A 21,226-nucleotide genomic window follows, 5' to 3' on the forward strand; every position below is an offset into this window, starting at 1 on the left:
CATTCTCTGCGCGTGAATCACAGAGTCAACATCGCTCCAAGCAGCTGTGTAAATACCTAGCGGAGGGCGGCGAAACTGCGCTTCATCCTTACTGAAGATACAGGATCCGCAGAAAGGTGAGTGGTCCTGCGGCTTTCCCTTCCCTCAGTGCGAAGTTCATATTGTGCGTTTCGTATTTCAGGGTAACAGTTTTTTTTGCATTTGATTAATGTTACTTGTCATTAAGTTTTGGGTTTCTCATTAGAAATAAACTTGCTTAGATTTGAAAGAATCTGGCAACGAATTAGTTTAGTCGCATCCCATGCCGTACCGTTATTCTACAAGAATGCTCACTCATGAGTGACCTTCGACAGAACCTTTTATTTGTTAGCTGCGTGTGTTTGGGAGACAACGACGGCCTATCATTTTATGTAATTATTATCACATGCTGCTGCAAAACATGCAACATTATTGTTACTGTTAGTTATATACGATTATTTAGTTCCAATATTTTAAGACACGTTTGCCTATTAATCATGACTAGCACATTATCAAAGTAGGAGTTTTACTGCAGTTTGCCAATAATACTAACAGCTGCCTACTCGGTGACCCCGTGATGTACTAACCAGCAGAGAATTAACAACAACAAAATTCCCTTCAATGCAGGTCTCAGTATGTCGCATGTTCTTGCTAGCTAGCAGGATTCTGTTTAGAGTCTCTCCTGCTTTCAAACAAAATGATTGGTGTTGGGTGAATCATAAAAAATCCCAGCAGACACACCTGACCACAGTCCCATTAAACATTCAGAGTAACAGAGATTCCTATCCTATGATACAACTTGGTTTCATTGCAGTATAGTTTGGCTAAGAGTTTGAACCTCCATCCAGTCTCTGTTTGCTCACTCAGCCTAACCCCTTTCTATTTGAGTCACTCTGTCCCTTATCTGAGTATGAACAGTTTGAAAAAGACTACCCCACTCATGGACACAAATGTCTTAATAAGGACATCACGTACATATATGTTGGCAAACCTTGTTGCTGCTATCACTGTGTAATGTTATCAAGGTTTTGTTAAATCTGTGAGATTTACAGAACCAACCTTTTACGAACAGAAAGGAGGGATTAGCATTGTGAGACTGAAGGATTTATCAACAGAGAGATTAGTCTGGGTAAAACAGATAGATGGATGGACAGAAAGAGAGCGCAGGAAAGAGAAAGTAATATAAAGAGATATCTAATATTCATCATTTAATGTTGTTTGGGGTACCACTGATCAGATTAATCACACGGATCCCCTAATGATCAAATTAGATCTGGTCCAAATTGAAATTGTTTAAACTTTCATCAGTCATTTCCACTCAGTAAGAAGGGTGTGGTTACTTTGCATGCCACTATGCCGCTAATAAATGCAGGCCGTTTCTTGACCCTGACCACTGAAATACTGTTAGAACAATCCATTTATTCTTGATCCTCTACTGTACTGTCTATATACACCATTTATACATAACTTTGGACTAAAGCATCTTAGAAATGAATCAAATAAAAAAAATGTCAAATACTCAACTCCATGTTGATCGGTAATTTGAATACATTGTCCCGTGGAGCTAAAAAGTGAGGATCAGCATCACCGGGTTCAGTGTTAAATTATGCTGCGTAGCTGTCTTTCTCTCACCCCCCACCATGCCTCGCTCCCTCCCTCCCTCAATCTCTTGTTCAGCAAAGTTTCCCCCTAGTGGACATTCCTAACATCACAAAAACACCAAGGTCAGATGTCAGCGATGAGGTCTTGCAGTGATGTCATGTTCCAGTGACACTTCCAGTTGTTGCTTCCTAAGACCGAATGTGCTGACTCGGAAATTAATCCAGTTTTTTTGTCTCCTATAGGTACTCCCTTTTGTAGGATGGAGATTCCATTTCAGGATTTCAGGGTCTGACATAGTGATCACATCAAGGTATGCAACTTCCTAGTGACATGCCCCTTCTATCTGTATCTGTGTGGCAGGTTTGTTTTTCGTTTGGTTCCAACTCCCTTGACCTCACCGAGATGTTGATGATGATGATGATGAAGAGGAAGCTGCCTACACGTCTGCTGGGTGTGGCCATGCTCTTGGTCTCGGCCCACAGTCTGCTGCCTCCATCCAGTGAGGAGCTCAAACGTAAGTCAAACAGATGCCAGCAAGCATTAAACCCCGCCCACTACAGACGAGTTGTCTCCAGTTGACCTTTTGGTGTCTTTCCCCCTTCACTCTTTAAGACCTCCACAGTGTGAAGAAAAAATTAGCTGGTGACATTTCTGGGTGAGACGATTGGAGTTTGAAGAATATAATAGTCATGTGATGATAATTGTGATTGATGGTGGATTGTGGTGGATACTGTCGCTACTCTATCCCCTTAAAAGAGATGGAGAATGTGGAGACTGCTTTATCTGTTCCAGGAGTCAGGTTTAAGATCTGGGGTCAAGTATTGGGGATGTTCCCGATGAGGACTGTAATGACCATAGCTGTCTCCTTATCAGAAATCTCCCAGCTGGGAGAAAAGTACCTGGACAAGCAGATCGATAACGCCATCAACGGAGTGAAGGAGATGAAGACGGTGATGGAAAAATCAGGAGAGGAACACAATAAATTTCTCAGGGCCCTGGAGAAAACCAAACAGCAGAAAGAGGTCAATGACATTTCCTTCAACTACAAAAACTCTCCCAAACATGTTTTATGAGTGGCGTTCTGACAGTAACTCGTTTCCCCCCCCCCCCACCCCACGCATGCGTTTCCCAGGATGCATTACGTGAGGCGCAGCAGATGGAGGAGAAGCTGAACGAGGAGCAGGAGGTGTGTAACGACACCATGCAGGCCCTGTGGGAGGAGTGTAAGCCCTGTCTGAAGAACACTTGCGTCAAGTTCTACTCCAGGACCTGCAGCAGTGGAGCTGGCATGGTCGGCAGGCAGGTAGGTCCAGAAGACGACATGTTTGAATCAGATCGTAATAGAACATGAATGTGTATTGAGCAAGAATGCCCTTTTTTTCACGCTTTCATACATAAAGACAATTGTGACCCCCACATGCTTTTAGGCAAATGTGAATGAAAAGGAATTGAATATCATTATAAATATGTTTATTAACATTGAGCTGAAATTTAGAAGACATCCTAATCTCCATCATTGTCTCCTCTTGCTTTCGTAGCTGGAGAGGGTTCTCAATAGAACCTCTCCATTCTCCATCTGGATTAACGGTCAAAACATGGACGTTCTGGAGCAGGAAGACCGGAGACAGAGCCAGGAGTTCCAGAACCTGGAAGAGCGTTTCTCAGAGGTGGCGGAAGGCGTAGACAGCATCTTCCTGGACAGCATGAAGGTCTTTGACCACATGCGGTCCCTCAACCCCGGCCCCCTCTTCCCCAGCCCCTTCCGCATGCCCAGCCTCTGGCAAGGGGCAGGCCAGGAGGGTCAGGGGCAGGTCCAGGTGGCTGCAGAGCTGGACATGGGAGGTTCTCGTGTCAGACGCTCCCCATTTCAGGGCCCAATGTTCCACGGGTTCCACGACACGTTCTTCCCCATGATGGACATGGCAAAGAACATCTTCGGATCCTTGGGGCCCCTTATGGATCCTGACAGCAACCTGGACACCATTCCCTCAGAGGGTAAGGCCCAGACGGTGGGCTGTGGTGGTTTGCCGTATTGTTATCCAGGATCAATAGGTCTTTAACCACAAACGTGTCACATTATATAGACAAACACAAGACAGTGCTTTGAAAGCTCCTCAGCAGCCATCAGTTTAGTAATGTTTGCATTTCTAACACTACTCCCTTGTTTCCTTCAGACGGGAGTGTGAACGAAGATGTGGTCCTGACCCGGCCCTTCGGCAACGGACAGATGACCTGCAGGGAGATTCGCCGTAACTCCGCCGGCTGTATCAACTTACGCGAGGAGTGCGAGAAGTGCAAGGAGATACAGTCCGTTGGTAAACTGGAATTCTGTGTCTCAAAGCTGTTGTCAATATTGCAACAGTCACTAAGCAAGTAAATCTACAGTGGATTTAGGGAGGCACAAACAGGCCTAAACAATAGCTTGGATTATCACTGGCACAGCCATTACAGGTAGACAACGTCCATTATACAACATGTTTGGCCTTGTATGCCCCGTTGCCAAGTATCTCACTGAGCAGTGAAGAAACTTTCGCTTTGGATGCTGATAACTGTAGATACAGAAAAACTATCACAAAAACTATGAGAGCTTGACACAGATCTGGCCATCAAGGTCAAGGCTGTGTCTATGTTTTGGAGTCATTTGAAATACTACTTTCTGCCCCTCCAGACTGCTCAGGTAAGAAGCCTCTGGAAGGTCCCATCAAGAAGGAGCTTGAACATGCCTTGGCCATGGCTGAGAGGTTCACCCAGGAGTACAACTCCTTGCTTAGGGAATTTGAGGAGAAGATGCTCAACACCTCCTCCCTTCTGGACCTCTTCAACCACCAGTTTGGCTGGGTCTCCTCCCTCGCCAACAGCACCAAGACCAAGGATGGCATCTTCAGGATTAAGGCGGTAAGATGAAGTCAAAACGAAAAAAAAGAGAGAATAAAATGGAAAAAATGCCTGTTGTTTGGCTAATACGCATACTTAATCTTGCGCTTGTGTTTATTAAAGGCAGACTAAGGGGATTAGATGTTGTTGTCCATTGCGTTCATTCTCATGGATCTCTCATCGACTTAAACATGAACCCCCTCCCCTACCAGGTGATCTCCCAGGACAACAAGGACACAGGCGACTCAAATGACACCAGCGTGTCGGTGCAGCTGTTCGATGCCCCGCCCATGACCTTCTCCGTTCCCGGTGACATCTCCTGGAGCGACCCCAAGTTCTATGAAGTGGTGGCCCAGGGAGCCCTGGAACGCTACAAGCAGACGACCGTGTGAGTGCATGGTGGACGTAGGGAGCCTTTTATTGGATTCTGGGCCCGGCAGCAGCAGCAGCTGTAGTTGGCGACCTCCATGGTGTAGTTTATTGGTTGCACGGTCTCGCTTTTGCTAGGCTGATGTTTTGTCTTTTCTTGCAGAGTTGCATAGTGAGCAGCGGAGGACACAGGGCAGTGTCTGCTGAAGAAATACCCGCTGGGCCAGAACACACGAATGTAAACGTAGTCTCACAATCCCTGTCTTTGCAAATAACATTAGAACAACGTCAGCACAGCTGTAGGAATCTAACCAGCAGGTAGACATGCGAGGTGGAGTCTCTTAAATGTTGTTTTCTTAGTTCCTCACACCCTGTGGTGAGGTCTCTTCTGGAATCACATTGGAGGAGAGAATTCAATGTGAAGAAGCCCCATGCCCACTCAGGAGTTAAGGAAAGGAGGCGAGGAGCCAAGTTAAGCCTTCGGAGACTCCCAGAGTAGTGTTCTCGAACAGAGAGTAGTGCTGTTAGCCCTGACGGACCCCTGCTTATCTCTGCTCACGTCCAGGGTCCAACACTGTACTGTGCTTCTGTATATATTCTACAGAGCCACGCGGTATTAAAAGAATGGTGAGACCTTTAACTGTGTTTGACTCCTGATTTTAGAACATCTTCAAATTATGTTTATACTGTGTTAACTATCTTCTAAATACTAAATATAATCTCAAGGTTTGTGTAGAGATATTCAACTTAGAGTTTGATGCAAAATGATGCCTTGGAAGGTTGGATTTTCTGAGAATTTCAGGGCCTGAGAACTGATTTGAGAACTTTTCATTCAAAGTAACCAAGTCACCCAGAAAGCAAGCTGGACCTATTTCATGTTAGACATTCTTGTAGTAAAAAAAAAAAGTAAAAGTTAAAATATGGTGCCGTTTTTATTTTTGTGTAAAAATCACACAGCTGCTAGTTTATTCTGCAGAGATACATCCATGCAGTATAACATCTAGGATCCCACAGCCATAATAGAAGCAATTAAATAGAATATTTTTTGCTGTTAGTCAGCAATTAATGCAAATTTACACATGAGATCAAAAGGTGTGTATCATATACAATATACAACATACTCCTCTCGTACAGTACATCTTCATCATCGTCCTGAACAACAGAAAAAGAAGGCTAGCCGTGGTGCAACACAAGGAGGTTACCGTGACAACCTGAACGCCAGGAAGGAGTAAGGCTTTTAGAGGACAGGTTATTTTCGAAAACACAGGAAGTTCAAAGAATAAACAACACAACAAAAAAACTGAAAAAAGTCAAACTAATTATTAAGGTACCAACACATACTAGTTTTGTTTAGGATTTGCAGGTATAAATCGAGTGGTTCGGTTTGAATTGTAAGCAGTTTTCGGATGAAGGAGGACATGCAGGTTTAGATGGTGTCAAGAGTTTGGACAAGGACAGAACGACAGTTAAAAAGGTTAAGGGGGCCAAAGTGCAGTGGGGTTGTATGGGTCTCACTTCCATAACTGGGCATGACATGAGGGAGGGATTCAAGAGAGCTCAACACCGCACACCGTTGCAGAATGGACGTGAGGAGAGCTTGGCGGATTGAAACCCTCTGGTTTCAACCTCTTTTAATAAAGGCGGGGCCTTCTGAACACGCCCCCTGGTGTTTAAGGGCAACAGAAGGCAGATTTACGTCACATGATGTGCCCTGGCTGGACATCCAGGCTCCGGGAGATTTGAGGAGGCAAGAGCAGAGCGAGGAGGAGAGAGCGAGAGAGAGAGAAAGATCTAGAAGTGTGGAAATGGAACTTGACGGGCTGGCGCAGCACTTCAAAACGTCAACTAAATTGCAAAAAGAAAAGAAATGTCGCTGACATAGAAAACAGAATGCATACACTCCTCGCCTCATGCCGTTTATGTAACCGTTGCCTGTGCACATAGGTACATCCACTACGCACACACACGCACGTACGTACACACACAAACACACAACGTCCACTTTTACATTGTGGGGTAGACAGTAAGCAGGAGGTAACATATAAGGAGTTCCTGTCACCCATATGATCCCATGATCAGCTATGGGCCATCCAGAATTAGGCATCATCTTCACCTACAACCCCATCCACCAGAATTCCGACACACACACGATAGCACGGACACACACACACACGGCACTCGTATCATCTGAATACTAGTCATGGTGAACAGGGGAAAGACTAACTCCAGTTCAATGTGTGTGTGTGTGTATGTATGTGTGTGTGCGCGCCTCGTCGAATTCGGAATCTGCTCATCTTTGTTTACTCTGGTAGAAATAAAAGTGCCAGTACATGTAACATTCCCCACCCGACCCCTCTCTGGTGCATTCTAAATGTGTGTGTGGAGCCAGCAATCAGCCAATGGCAGAGTAGAGCACAGTTCAGGGGGTGAGGAGACAACGAAGGGGCGGGGTTAGTTGTTGGGGCATGTGCGCCACGCAGAAGGCCCCTTCTTCAGAGTTCTAGTATCTTCGACTGACGGAGTCGTCCTCCGTGCACACACACACACACACACACACACTGGTTAGAGATGTGAGAAAGGTCTGAGCTGCTCCAGTTGGACCTCCAGAGATATCCTTTCTTCTAGCAAGTCCTAAACAACAACAAGAAGCACACAAACACACGTTAGCAATAAAATCAAAGGTGAGAGCTCTCATTCCATGTTTGTAGTCCAGTTCCTATTTCTGCAGTCCGCGCACCATGTTTGTAGTTCTTTGCTAACCTTAAGCTGCTGTTGTAGTTCGCTGTTGAGCCTGGCAAGCACGGTGTTGGTCTCTTTGTTTCTCCTGATCGAGGCTTGGATGGCCTTCTTATCCTTTCCCACAGACCTGTGGAGAACATCCCTCAGTTCGAGTTTCGCCTGTGTGTGGTCTAACGGTCGAAGAAGGTACTACACATACAGTATTCAAAATGTTTACTGAACATTGAATTGTCTTTTATATATACACTACCATTCAAAAGTTTGGGGTCACCCAGACAATTCAGACAGTTTTCCATGAAAACTCACACTTTTATTTATCAAACAAGTTGCAAAATGAATAGAAAATATAGTGAAGACATTTACAAGGTTATAAATAATAATTTTTATTTGAAATATTATTTTTTTTCTTCAAACTTTGCTTTCGTCAAAGAATGCTCCATTTGCAGCAATTACAGCATTGGATACCTTTGGCATTCTAATTCTAATTCTTCTAATCATCCATTAGTCTTCTAAGGTAATTAGCAAACACAATGTACCATTTGAACACTGTAGTGAGAGTTGCTTGAAATGGGCCTCTATACACCTATGTAGATATTTCATTAAAAAACAGACGTTTACACCTAGAATAGTCATTTAGCACACTAACAATGTATAGTGTTTTTCTGATTAATTTAATGTTATCTTCATTGAAAAAAAAAGTGCTTTTCTTTGAAAAATAAGGAAGTGACCCCAAACTTTTGAACGGTAGTGTATATTGGAAGTCTTCTGTATTACGGCATTATCAAAGTGCGGCAGTATAAAAGTGCAAAAGAAAATTCCTTCGAATATTGACATTCTGTATTTTTATATCTTTATAATTACTATATCTTTTCTTTACTCTTTTTTTTTTGAGGGGGGGGGGGGCGACCTGAGACTTGAGCGCAGTAACGTGAGTGTGAATGTGTGAGTGTGTGTGAGTATGTGTGTGAGTGCAAGTGTGTGTCTAACCTGGGTATGGAGGCTTGTGTGGCGAGCACGGCGGTGATGATGGTGGTCTTCTGGGGTGGCTCGTCCTCCGGCCTAAGCTCATCCTCCGACTTCAGCCTCCGCCTCACCGGCTTGGGGGGAGGGGCCAGGGGGCCGCTCGAGCCCTTGGCCTGGTGGGTAAGAGGGAAACAAGGAAGTTGGTGGTGTTGTGAAGGGGTGAAGGAGGCCAGGGAGTCCTGGACTGAACTTACGGAGTTGACTGCGGCCGCGGATCTCTCCTCCTCTATGCTCTTCACGGATCTCAGCGGCCCTGCTGTCTCTGACGGCTTCTCCGACTGGGAGGACACGCAGCCACGCACACACACACACACACGCGATTGTCATTTGCCTTTAAACTGAAAGTGATCACGTGGTTAGGATGTCATGATGTGACAGGGAGATGGTAAGTAACTAAGTGTAGCTGTGTGTGTGCGTGTTTGTGCTGTGTGTGTGTGTTTGTGCTGGGTCTACCTGTGTGTGTGTACCTGGGTGTGTGTCTGCACTGGGTGTACCCGTGTGTGTGTGTCTGGGTGTGTATCTGTCTCTGCGCCTGGCTGCTCGGAGGAGGCAAAGGCCTGGAACTGGCTGAAGTCTGCGAAGTTGGGCTGCTCTGGGATCTGCTGTGGGGAGGACAGACCCTCGTCCGAACGATGGCTGTGGGGCCCCGACGTCTGGGGGGGGGCAGAACGCAGGAAGGGTTAGAGGTTGCACCAGTCCTGTGTGTGTGTGTGTGTGTGTTTATGACCTCCTTCAGCCTGTGTGTGTGTTCATGTCCTACCTCTGTACATGTGTATTGTATGTGGGCAAATCCTATCCATGTGTGTTTATGCCCCGCCTCAGTGTGTGTGTCTGTGATACCTGTGTGTTCAGAGGCCTGGGGGGCACGGCGGGGGGATAGGCCACGGCTCCGCCCTGCTGTTGGGGCGGTCCCGGGGGTGGGGCCACGGCGGCAAAGCTGCGGTTCATGTCCAGAGAGGAGGAGCGCGAGTGGGACGCCTGGGGCCGGGGTGGCGGCGGGGGGGGTGCCACCACCTTCAGACTCTCGGGGGACGCCCCCGAGTGGGACCTGCAGGGCACGCGCACGTGAGCGGACACACACACACACAACTGTATCCCCCCTCCCCTCGAGCTATACCCGTTTGGCTTAAAACTAAGCCGCTTACCGTTGTCTCGTTACCACGCTCGTGATTGGCTCCTGGTCCGAGGTGAAGGAGTCCGAACTGCTGTAGCCATCGCCGACGGGAAGAGACGACATCATCCCTGGACGGACGATTGGAAGAGAAAAGGAGTTACGACGCAGGCATTGTCACCGGCCTGTCTGGAACTGGGTGAGACTTGACCCCCCCCCGACCTCTGGGCCTCTGAGCGCGCTCTCACCTGTGCTGGCCGGTACGAACTTCATGGAGCTGGCTAGCTTGGCATCCTCCGACAGCTCCGCGGGCTTCGCCATCAGAGGGCTGGTCGGGTGTGTGTGGTCTGGCAGGAGAGGGGGGGGTGGAGAGGGGATTAACAAGAGGAACATGTCAGCTGAGTTCCCTTTATGCTAAGTTACTGCTGTAAAACTGTTTAGTGCTGTAAAAGGTTTCTTTGATGTAGAACATTGATGGGTTGGATTGATGTGGTTGTCTGAGGCTAAAGTCCTCTCTGTGTGTGTGTGTGTGTGTGTGTGTGTGTGTGTGTGTGTGTGTGTGAGGGGAGGTGTTATTCTTAAGGCAGCCAAAAGGTAAGACTGTGTCACTGCTGTTGAGATGAAAAATCTCATTTTTGAAGTTGACGGTTATTTTGAATGGAAAAGTCCTCATCCCTCGATTGTAATCTGACAGTTTGACAGATAAATCTGTAGTTCTGTTCCTGGTGAGATAGTGTGATAGGTGTGGCCTGTAGTTAAGGTAGATAAGACTGTGTTCCTGGTGAGATAGCAGTAAGACATGTGACGCTGTAGTTGTGTTCCTGGTGTGTATGACAGGTGAAGCTGTAGTGGGTTAAGACTGTGTTCCTGGTGATACACTATGCACACATGCATGTCTCTCTCACCACTTCCTGTTCTCTTCAGCTCCATCTCCTGCATATGGATCTTACTGGGGGTCATCCTGATGGGGACAGGGTGAACGATGGCTGTATCCTGAGGAGGGGGGAGGGGAGACGCGATCTGTCAAACTAAACACTATGACAATTGTTAAGCTATATCACACAATACCACACAATCCCCTGAGGATCAAGCAGTCAATCTAGATGTGATGAAATAAATAACTTCTCTATTTGGAGAGAATAGCATTAATTGCTAACATCAAGTAAGGTAGCGTGGGAACAACTGGTTAGATAGTTAGCCAAGGTGTTGCAGTTGTGCAGGGCAACTATGATTGATAAGCATTATGTAAAACATATTTCACCATCTTCCTAAGTTTCTGACTCAGGAGACTGACAGAAGCATACTATGACATCACATCCTGCGTCACAGGAAAAGGACGTTCCAAGCAGGACAATGTGTGTGACGTTAGCCAACAAGCTAAGCGAACCACATCATGTGACCGCTGTTGAAGGCAGGTGATTGGCGAAGTTCATCATACATTTGGGGGTGATGTGGTAGGTGATGGACTTACTGGGTCCGCTGGTGCAATGTTAGAGTCAAACTGGGTCAGCGTTTGTGAGCTGGACGAGCGCTCGCTGAAGGTCTCCCACTGCTGCAGACACAGAGCAGAGACACGTCAGACCCCCCAAAAACATCACAACAGCAACAACACCACAGCAACAACATCATCATCACAACAACAACCACCACCACCACCACATCCCCACCGCAAAGACAACATCACCATCACAACCACCACATCACCCCTCAACAACACCATAACAACAACAACCACCACCACAACAACAACCACCACCACCACAACAACAACAGTGACATCATCACTCCGACAACAACAGTAGATGCAGTGACATCATTGAACCATGGCTATACGCCATGATTGACATGAACGATAGGCTAAGTAGGTCGAGGTCCTTTTTTATAGACCTTCACTTCATTTATTAAAAAACATACACCCTATATCAAACAATCTAAATTGACTTTGACAAATTAAAATAAATACTATTAACCAATGCATTATACAGTAGCCTAACTTTTTAACATGGTTTTTGAGTCTTGAAAATGGAGGTTAGATGTATGGATTTAGGTTTGTTTTGCAATTGTAGGCTACTGTTAACTATTATGTAGCTATGATAATTATTCTGGGATAATTTATATTTAGATATTTACATTTGTAGTCATTTAGCAGACACTCTTATCCATAGCTACTTACAATAAGTACAGGGACATTCCCCCCGAGGCTATTAAGGTGAAGTGCCTTGCCCAAGGACACAACATAATTTTGCACGACCGGGCATTGAACCGGCAACCTTCTGATTAATAGCCCGATTCCCTAACCGCTCAGCCATCTGATCCCCTATATATGTAGCATTGGCCTAAACATTTGATATCACAAACCACCATATAACCATAAGTTAAAAGTAGGCTATGTAGGTTTTATCATTCTTAAATCATTGTTCATCATAGAACTATAAAAAAAAGGCATCACGCCAGAAATTGTGAATCATCGTTTTCCAGTCGGGTCAGTGTTACAGGAACGTCTGGTTAAGCAACAACACGGGCTAAGCCTGACAGTTAACCTGCCCCGGACCAGGTTAGTTTCGCAGCATAAGTAGTCATAGTAACTGAGTTCAAACTACACTGAGCTGGCTTTATTGGAACCGAATGAAATGGAAATGAGTCAGACTAACTGACAGAGTGGCTTAGTCGGTAAACTCGCTTTCTGAAACAGGGCCCTGCTTTCTGGACTACCCCCCCAGGGCTGTCTTAGAGGAAGAGAGGGTGGCAAGACGGAGGGAGGGAGGGAAAGAGAAAAAGGGGAGTGTCGGACTTCCAGGGAGGGATTAGAGACAGGATGACGTCCCTGTCGGCAGACCTACTGCTGAAGCTATCAGTCACAGCGAGAGACGACGTGTGTGTGTGTGTGTCCTACCTCGTTGTTCTGGTTCATCTCGGGCCAGGTCTGGTTGAGGGAGGGCATGGAGGGGGACTTGTTGGGGGTCACCTCCACGGGTGACCCTGAGTAACCCACGTCAGGGGCCGTCTCTGGGACCTCTGGACCAGGAAACAGAAAACGCAAGAAATAAGAAACATTCATGAAATTTGTCACATTTATGTACATTAGGAATAGGGGCCCATCACTATTCTCTCTTAAAAGCTTTTACAGTGATTTAATGCTGTTTTATGTATTAATGTTTTTGTTTTTTTTTGCACTTTGTATTTCTAGGTTGTGTATTAGCAGGACTTTGTTGATAAAGAGAGCTGTCTCAAAGGAGCCTCACTACACAAAAAGTTTAATTAAAAAGGGATACATTGGAAACCTATTGGGTTTAAAGGCCACATTCTTTTCCAGGGGCAGCATTTGCTCTGAAGACACAACCTGGACACATTCTAGGTATGAATGGGGGAAGGGTTGAGAGGGAGAAGAAAGAGAAGCAGAGAGAGAGTGTGTAGAGAATCTGGGGCTTCTGTGTGTGTGTGTGTGTGTGTGTGTGTGTGTGTGTGTGTGTGTGTGTGTATGTATGTACCTGCTGAGTCATCCAAGTCTATCAGCTTTGGCATGAGGCTTTCCGGAAGCTTCTCTGGGAGGTCATAGCCGTTCTTCCTCGCCACCACCAGGTGAAAGGCAGCGCAGAACTCATCCAGTGTCAGGGCCCCGTCCTTGTCAAAGTCCGACAGCTCCCTGGAACGCCCGGAAAAAACAGCCAGCTGGTCAGGCAAAAAAAACTTTTCTTGTTTTCTTTTTGACTGGGCACGTCAAAAATAAATGAACAATTCATACAGAAGCCACTGAAACTAGTGAACAGACAAACGGCTTGCAAACACATAAATGTTCTGAAATGCCAGATTTGATTGAATAGCGGCAGTTGGTCCTCAAGGTTCCGGTATGTTGGTGTGGCTTGGTTGAGCAGTGAACCTGGGGGGCTGGCACAGATCGGCAGAGGACTCACCAGATGTGGGACAACTCCAGGATGGGGAGCTTGGATTTGGTGAAGAACTCTTTCGCTGCGGAACCTGAGGCACAGGAAAGGAGAATGTGATGAGGGGGGGGGGAGAGAGAGAACCAGGTATCCTAGCTTGAGCAGACTCGGGATAGAGAGCTGAATGGGGGGTTCCAGTATCCGGAGATGGTGGTGTTTGTGTGTGTGCATCTCACTCACCAGGTATAAAGCCATTGAGGTCTGGCTGGATGGTTTTGAATTGGTTGATGTAATACTGCCTCTGCTCGTCCGTGATTCGCCAGGGGTCGTCATAGCTACTCGACTGTCTTTGGATCTCATTGGTGGTCGCAGCTGAGGCCACCGACCTGATCGACGAGCTCTCCTAAGGCCGGTCATGTGACGACCGAGAGAAGAAACACAATCAGATTGAAAAAGGTAGCAGATCATTCTAACAGCCTACTTTGCTTGTTATAAGAGATGACTGGTGATAGTGTATTTTATATTTAGGTGATCGATCTTATTATATGTTCTGCCTATAAAGAATCAAGATATGGCAGCTGCTGAATTATTTTGGTCTTTTGTAAGCATTACATCAAGCCATAAAAAAACAGGTATGATGGAAACTACTATTTTATGAATAGGGCCAGATTTAAACAATAGACTAGGTTTTGCAAGAAAAGCCAACTGATTGAATATTTGAATATTTGGAGGGCAAAGTTTTAGTGATGGTTAGAATGACCTGTTTAATGGAAACCACACCTGAACTGGCAGATGACACCTTCCTATTCTTTTCAAATTTTTACATCCTTTTTATTATGCTGGATCTCAGGTGGGTGGAAACCTGTCTGTTGATAGATGACTGGGGACACCCAAGCAGCAGCTTAGTTCACATGAAGGAAGATGATGATGAGGACACTGTCATGTCATGGAAACGATGGCTGACTTCGCACTGCCGACCGAAAAGATCAACGTGACACGGGGGAAAGCGCAGCAAAGAGAGGACGGATGAGGCCAGGATGAAACAAGCAGCTGTTCAAACGGAGACGGACGAGGGAGGAGGGGTGTGACAGTCGCCGAGACGGCAGCGAGACAGGAGCTGCTTCAGTCGACGGGGTGGTCAGTTAGTGCGCTTTCAAACGCAGTCTCAATGCCCTGCAGTGGAACTGCATTAGGATATTAGGATCCCAGATCGCCATAGGCTTCTCCCTCATACCTTTCTATGATATCTGGGATCCTAAATCTACAGTTGATTGCCAGTGATCTAAAGCAGTGGAAGACCCTCCCCCCCAGCCTGCAAGCACCCCAGACCCCTTAACCCCTACAGCCCCGCCGCCAGACCCCAACCCTGCCCAAAAGAACTGTCGATGCAGGGGGCCTTTCAGATTCCCCACCCTGGAGGGACGTGGGACCATAAAAAACAGTGCCATGTCGCCACATGTGGTAGGAACGACAAACTCTTCCCCCCCCCCCCCATAGCTGTCTGCCTGAGGGGAGCATAGTGAGGGGAGCATAGTGAGGGGAGCATAGTGAGGGGAGCATAGTGAGGGGAGCATAGTGAGGGCAGGCTGTGGCAAGCATGCGGGCCAGTGGAAGCTTATGCTGCACTACCGGCGGGGAGGAGGGATGCATTGTTGGAAGTGTGCTGGAGCGGGGGGGGGGGGTGTCTGTGAAACTGACCCAGCTTTCTTGAACGGGTGGGGGGGAGTGGGCCGACCACATCCCATCAGCTGACACTGGTCCTGGAGGAGGGGGGGAGAGACACACCAAAGGACAAAGCACAAATTAGTTAGCGCTAGCTGTTCGACAATGGAACGATTCTGTCTGTGTGTGTGGGTGCGTTGCCCACCTGACTGTGCTTCTCTGAAAGGCGTCCACAGCGCCCCGGTGACAACAGGCTGTCTGTCAGCGTTCCCCCCGCTGGCCTGCCGTTTGTGCTGCTTCCTCCAGGAGGGGGGTGAGGTGGGGGGGGACTGGTGGGGGGACACGACCGGAGAGGTGGAGTCAGGCTGGGGGAGAAAAGCAGAGTAACAACAGATTACAGAGAATGATAATAATTATCATAATAAAAGAGATAAATAATATTAGGAGAGGTACACAGATACAGTCATGTCTGTATCTGGAGCTGTGTATGTTTTTCAGAGGTTTTAACTCTCACCCCTTATCCCCCTTTCAGGCCTTGGTAGTTAGCAGAAACAGTGGTGCTGAGATTCTCATCAGGGGCCTCATGAATAAACGTTGCGTACGCACGAAAAGCTTGCGTACGCTGGTTTTTACGCACATGGTGTGATGTAGAAAAATGTACTTGATGTGAGAATGTGCGGGCCGTCACGCAAACTTTTGAGCAGTCTGTCCGCAAAGTCTTGTCTGGCTCTGTAACGTGGCCAATTCTAACTGAAGTGCTGAAACTCACCAAACATTACAAAATAAAGTTTCCACTACAGTTACTGTTATACGTCTATGACGTTGACTATTCAAAAAACATAATTACCTCCGCTAATAAAAGTTTGATCATTGATGTGTATGATTCACATCAAAATGCCAAAAACCCAAATGGGAAATGCCATTATGCATGTCACCCTCTGTATATGGTTAATATTGCACGCAGCACGGATTATTTACCACATATTAAATATATACTCGCTGTGCTGTGCAATTACAAGATTGGCATGGGTAAATGCAATAAAAAATAAAAAAACTGGCTCATACATGACCATTTCTTCTTAATTTCTGCCATGGTCCGGTTCTCTGAACTCACAGCATTTGCGGCCCTAGTGACAGTGTTCCACTTCGCCAACATTTGTTGCTAATACCTGATGACAGGCCGCCAAACAAGACACATTTCCTCGCTTCCATCTCTGTTGTTAGAACCTCGATCTACAGTCTGTGAATTATTTGGGCGTGTTTATCCATTTTAATTCAGACAAAGAAATGACCTCAGGGGTGCATTTATAGTCCATCTGCATATTCATTTATGGGAGGAGGCAAGGCAGGGTAAGTGGCTCGTTCACGTGCGGTCAATCTCACGTTGATTGTGATTTATAAAGGAAAGGTGCACAGGACCGAGCGTACGACCGGTCTTATACATGTGAATATTTCTGTGCGTAGGTACTGTTAAGTTTTGGCTGTAAACCATCTTCTGGTATGTAAGCTGCGCAATCTTTTATACATGAGGCCCCAGGTGTTCTATTGTACGTTCTGGCCCACTCTTTTAAAGTGGTTCTGATGGGATTGACCTTTGGCTTCATGATTGTTCTACCAAAGTATTTACTTGAGGTTCTGAGAGTGGCTCTATGGTTCTGACAGTGGTTCTAAGGGAAATATGACCTATGGTTCTGACTGGTTCTGGTGGTACTGACCTGTGTATCTAAGCTAGGCCCACAGGGCTGGATGACCTCGTGGGGGGCGGTGGTAATCTTCTTGGCCTGGCCACGTCCGGGGGGTCTGGGGATGACCCCGGGGTAAGGCCCCTGGTTGTCAGAGTCCGGGTAGAGGGCCTGGTGCCTGGTCTCCTGCTCGTTCTTCCCCACCAGGAATCTGGGCAGAGGCAGGTCCTTCACTGTGGGGGAAATGGGGGCAGGGTTAGAGGAGGAGGAAGAAGGGAGGAAAAGAATAAAAGGAGGTGGAGGATTAGGGGAGAAGGAGGAAGGGGGGAAAGAGAGAAGGTGGAGGAGGGGTGGAGGAAGAAGGGAGGGAGGAAAGGGGAAAAAGGAGGTGGAGGAGGAAGAAGGGGAGAAAGGACAGTAGGTGGAGGTGAAGGAAGCGAGGGGAGAAAGAAGAGGGGGAGGAGGTGGGAAGACTAGTTGTAGTGTTACAATCTGACTGCTGAAAGGCGAGGAGAAGGGCAGCCTGTTAAAGCCGACAGGGACCGGCCCTGAAGGCCCCTATGTTTACGTCGACTCTTTGCAGACAAACAATCATCAGAGTCACACTTTCCCCGACTGAAAGACTAGTTTCTCCACAGTCCGCTGCTGGTCACATGATCCAGGCGAGGCCACACCATGGGTCCAGTGCAGCTCCAGAATAATGCTTTGTGTTCTCAAGGGCATCAGTCTTTCCCCTGTTAGGATATCTCCCTCTCTCGCCAACTCCCTCCCTCCCCCTTCTCTCTCTTGAGGTTAGCTACTTCCTGTTGACATACTGGGTATTCTTCCCTCTATCAACTGTCCTGCAATGGTGGGTCCTGCTTCCGGCTCCCTTACACTCAAAGACTCTGTATGTAATCCATACACTTCTATTTCATTCATCCACACAAACGTTTGTCTTACTCCTTCACCCCTGTATTTTGTTCTCTGGTTCTTTTACTGACAGTCATCTCTGTCTCTGCACCCTGCCGCTTACTGACGCCTCATACGGGAGTATGGCGACTTAACACATGCATTGCCTGCACTGCTTTCATCATGTCATGGCTGTCAAGTGATGCCTTTTCCTGCCTCTCGCTGCGAGTGTGAGGAAGTTAACTAAGCCTCTCCTGAAAATAACACGGTTGAGTTATGCAACCCAGCTCTGTTGTTGCAATGTTTGAAGTCAAATAAGCGGCATTGTGCAGAACACGGCCTGCAGCGTGACTGTGACAACTTCCCTGAAATACAGGCAATTTTTTATAGAACCACACCAAAGATAAACAACTGAAAACAACGGTTGGTTATCTCGTCTGCCACAGGGCATAGCCAACACTCCTTAAGCAACCCCTCGACTTGAGGGTTTTGGGGTAAAAGCGTGCCAATCTAAAGCCGTTTGAGCTTGTTCGTTCCACGAGCATGCAGCTACTAGCCACCTACCGGAGTTCAGGCTCTCGACGCGTAGAGGCAGGCCAGACTGGGCTATGGCGATGAGTTTCAGGGCTATGTAGAACTGGCTCCGTCCAAAATGGCCCAGTCTGGTGGCACCGCACAGTTCTGTGATCTGAGGGGAGGGGGAAACAGACATGAGGTTCAGGTGGTGGTTCCGGCCCGTCCCCTCACACAAACAACCTCTCCTCAGACACTCAAGGTCATCTTTGTGACAGCCGGGTACGCAAGAAGAAGTGTCTGTCTGAATCTGGCAGGAGAGCAGACGATTGGGTTTGACAAAGACAAGGTAGTGCAGTTCATCAGGTTGCAAAAAGGCAGAGTGTGTGTGTTTGTGTGTGGGGTGGGTGGGTTGCGATCGAAAAGTCAGAGGCCCTTAACAGCTGCACACACTCCCTCCCTTCACTACCATTAGGCTATACACATTATCTTGTTTCGAGCCTAGATCTACCACTTGTTTGAGTCATACACACTTAGTCTGTGCCAAAATTCACGAGATGGGGGGGGTTACACCAAAGACTGCAATGGAAAGTTTCAAGGACACATAATTTCTGCTAGGACAAAGAGACAGCTGTTGACTTCTGCAGGGCTGCATTAATAAAGATATTTGTGACATTATCATCAGACAAAAATGCATAACGGCATACTTTCACGTGTGGAAGCCGTCCTTCTCAAGTAAGAGGCTATAATAATATATTGTTATCTACAATTACGTATTCAATACCCCTGTTTCGGTAAAGTAGTTTCTGTTGACAGATGGATAGCCCATTTCACACAAACTACAAACTAGTAGAATGATGGTGGACCTGGAATAGAGATTACTAGTTCAATGTGGACACCACATTCGCCCATAATAATTAATACTCTATACTGTCACGTTACAAACCTCACACTAGGTTGAATCTGAAATCCAGTGATAAATTACTCTCGATTTGCTACAATGCTAGCCAGTGCTAGTTAGCTAGAAGGTGTGTCTCGCCACGTTCGACACAGACTAGTCAGGCTCACTGTCAACATGAACGCCACGGCTAGCTTGCTAGCCGAATAACGAAATAAAACATGCATGACTAGCAAGTTTACTAACATAACTAATGTGTCACATATTTACACATAGGGAAAAAGCACTGATATTTTTTACCGATATATCAGAGTGGACAGCCTATGATTAGCTGGTTACCTGCAATACCACCTCGCTGGGAAGCTGGGCCGCCCGGAAAAGGTCAAGAACTCTCCCGTTCGAAGCCACTTTCTTGGTGTTGTCCGTGTCGCAATAAACGAACAGGTCCGAGTAGTATTTCTGTTCCACGTCGCTTAGAGTAAGACTTTCCATAGTGGCATAAAATGTTCCCAGTACGCGGACAACTGGCTGTTTATGAGTCCTAGTTAACGTTACTTGCCAGAACTGATCCCCGAAAAAGGGCGAGAGGGGACAGACGATGCTGGTTAGCTTAGCTTCCTTCTGGCAAGCAAAAATGCCAAAAACATCCAAATTGTGATATGATAAAGCAATAAACTTGTTGTATACGCTGGAGCTATTTCAGGTCTTTGTTAGGCCAAATGAAAAGAACCTAGACAGAATTGGCCTGCAAACAAATGCTAGCCTAGCTAGCTACAGGCTGTGGCAATCGTCAATCCACACAAGCCAGCCAAGCTAGCTAGAAAACTAGCCTCAAAAAAGTCAACAGTAGTGCACTCTCAGGTCTGGACGTCTAAATCGAACCGTGGATCTAGCAACACTTCTTTTCTGAATCTATGCTATGGTCGAACAACGTTTCTACGCCTCTTGAAAGCAGAATTCTTTCTAAGCGACGTTAGAATAAAGTTTCAGGGTCTCTTGACTCCTTCCTCCATCATCAGTCACAGCCGCCATTCCTATGCCCCGTGATGTCATCCTACAGACTGTGTAGTCAGCGCTGCTTAGCAGAAGGGGCACGCAGGGACCCGGATGAAGGATGTCAACAGTGCATCACTCAAATTATCCATAGGCGCACTGAATAGCAGGGCTCTCCAGTTTTATCAAAATTTGGGCGTGAGATTACCATACCTGTCAACATTTGGGTACTAAAATCCAGGATGGGGACAGGAAGGGGGGCTGGTGTTTCTGATTGGCTGGTGGCATTAAACTCTGTAGGCTACTATCTTCGGCAGAAAATGTACCTCCGTATGCCTTCACCTCATCCATTAATTACATAGCCTATAAAATATTTTTTTAGGTGAGAAATGAAATAACTGCACTATTGTAATTGTAAAAATATGACTTTTAATACACCTCAAGTATTAAACCTTACCCATGCGTTTGTTTCCATTTAGCTGTTAAAGTAGCCTACTGGAGAACATGCTCTGGATAAATTATGATATGTATTTAGATGAATGTTTAAAAAAGTGACGGTTGAAAATTCTGCTGCATTTATTTGTGCTAAATGTGCGAAAACTGAGCTGGATTAACGGACGTGCAACCTTTGACAAACGGCGCCCCATAGAATATTGCAGGGGATTTTGGCATTTTTTGGGGGGCCGCAACCCACACGGTTAGCTGTGTTTCTCATTCCACGAATACACGATCCTTACAAGTTGTACCTCGTTGTAAAGGTGACTAATCAGGCTTTCCAACAATATAAAATAAAATACCAATTGGTATTATTGAAGGGGAGGAATAATCGACCGAAATGAAGTTTCCGAAGTTTTTGGAGGATTTTATATTATGGAGGGTCCCTATAGACTCACAGAGGCTCTCGGATCCGCCCAGCCTCCCTCATTTTGAACCCTGGATAGGTGGACATTTCTGCGAAGAACATGGATAG

General features: G+C 46.6%; 2 protein-coding genes across 3 annotated transcripts; one reads left to right on the top strand and one right to left on the bottom strand.

Moving 5' to 3' along the window:
• On the top strand, positions 1-5,503 carry clu (clusterin). The gene is made up of 9 exons (XM_067241824.1): positions 1-116; positions 1,981-2,134; positions 2,494-2,642; positions 2,753-2,923; positions 3,159-3,615; positions 3,795-3,935; positions 4,289-4,515; positions 4,707-4,882; positions 5,027-5,503. Exons 2-9 carry the CDS (start codon positions 2,023-2,025, stop codon positions 5,034-5,036), a joined length of 1,443 nt encoding a protein of 480 aa, XP_067097925.1. The 5' UTR covers positions 1-116; positions 1,981-2,022; the 3' UTR covers positions 5,037-5,503.
• Positions 5,504-5,776: 273 nt separating this feature from the next.
• Positions 5,777-20,290, bottom strand: reps1 (RALBP1 associated Eps domain containing 1). Of its 2 annotated transcripts, XM_067241821.1 has the most exons (19): positions 19,603-20,290; positions 18,417-18,540; positions 16,995-17,194; positions 15,485-15,644; positions 15,316-15,377; positions 13,858-14,020; positions 13,648-13,711; positions 13,225-13,379; positions 12,630-12,751; positions 11,208-11,288; positions 10,642-10,729; positions 9,985-10,083; positions 9,771-9,867; positions 9,466-9,673; positions 9,120-9,278; positions 8,820-8,903; positions 8,590-8,738; positions 7,624-7,729; positions 5,777-7,494 (listed from the first exon to the last, which is right to left on the bottom strand). In XM_067241821.1, exons 1-19 carry the CDS (start codon positions 19,753-19,755, stop codon positions 7,426-7,428), a joined length of 2,343 nt encoding a protein of 780 aa, XP_067097922.1. In that variant the 5' UTR covers positions 19,756-20,290; the 3' UTR covers positions 5,777-7,425. The 2 variants fall into 2 exon arrangements, with proteins under 2 accessions (XP_067097922.1, XP_067097923.1); XM_067241822.1 differs by lacking the exon at positions 9,120-9,278.
• Between the last annotated feature and the right edge of the window lie 936 nt (positions 20,291-21,226).

This window comes from Osmerus mordax, chromosome 8 (assembly GCF_038355195.1).
Source record: "Osmerus mordax isolate fOsmMor3 chromosome 8, fOsmMor3.pri, whole genome shotgun sequence".
Lineage (NCBI taxonomy): Eukaryota > Metazoa > Chordata > Actinopteri > Osmeriformes > Osmeridae > Osmerus > Osmerus mordax.

What these genes read in the sequence shown, in the direction of transcription:
- clu (XM_067241824.1), top strand. Translation starts at nt 2,023, where the DNA reads ATGTTGATGATGATGATGATGAAGAGGAAGCTGCCTACACGTCTGCTG. An exon ending in AAACCAAACAGCAGAAAGAG is followed by an intron (nt 2,643 to 2,752) that starts GTCAATGACATT and finishes TGCGTTTCCCAG; the next exon opens with GATGCATTACGTGAGGCGCA. An exon ending in CAAGGAGATACAGTCCGTTG is followed by an intron (nt 3,936 to 4,288) that starts GTAAACTGGAAT and finishes CTGCCCCTCCAG; the next exon opens with ACTGCTCAGGTAAGAAGCCT.
- reps1 (XM_067241821.1), bottom strand. Translation starts at nt 19,755, where the DNA reads ATGGAAAGTCTTACTCTAAGCGACGTGGAACAGAAATACTACTCGGAC. An exon ending in GGCCTAGCTTAGATACACAG is followed by an intron (nt 15,645 to 16,994) that starts GTCAGTACCACC and finishes TTTCTCCCCCAG; the next exon opens with CCTGACTCCACCTCTCCGGT. An exon ending in ACATTGCACCAGCGGACCCA is followed by an intron (nt 10,730 to 11,207) that starts GTAAGTCCATCA and finishes CCCCCTCCTCAG; the next exon opens with GATACAGCCATCGTTCACCC.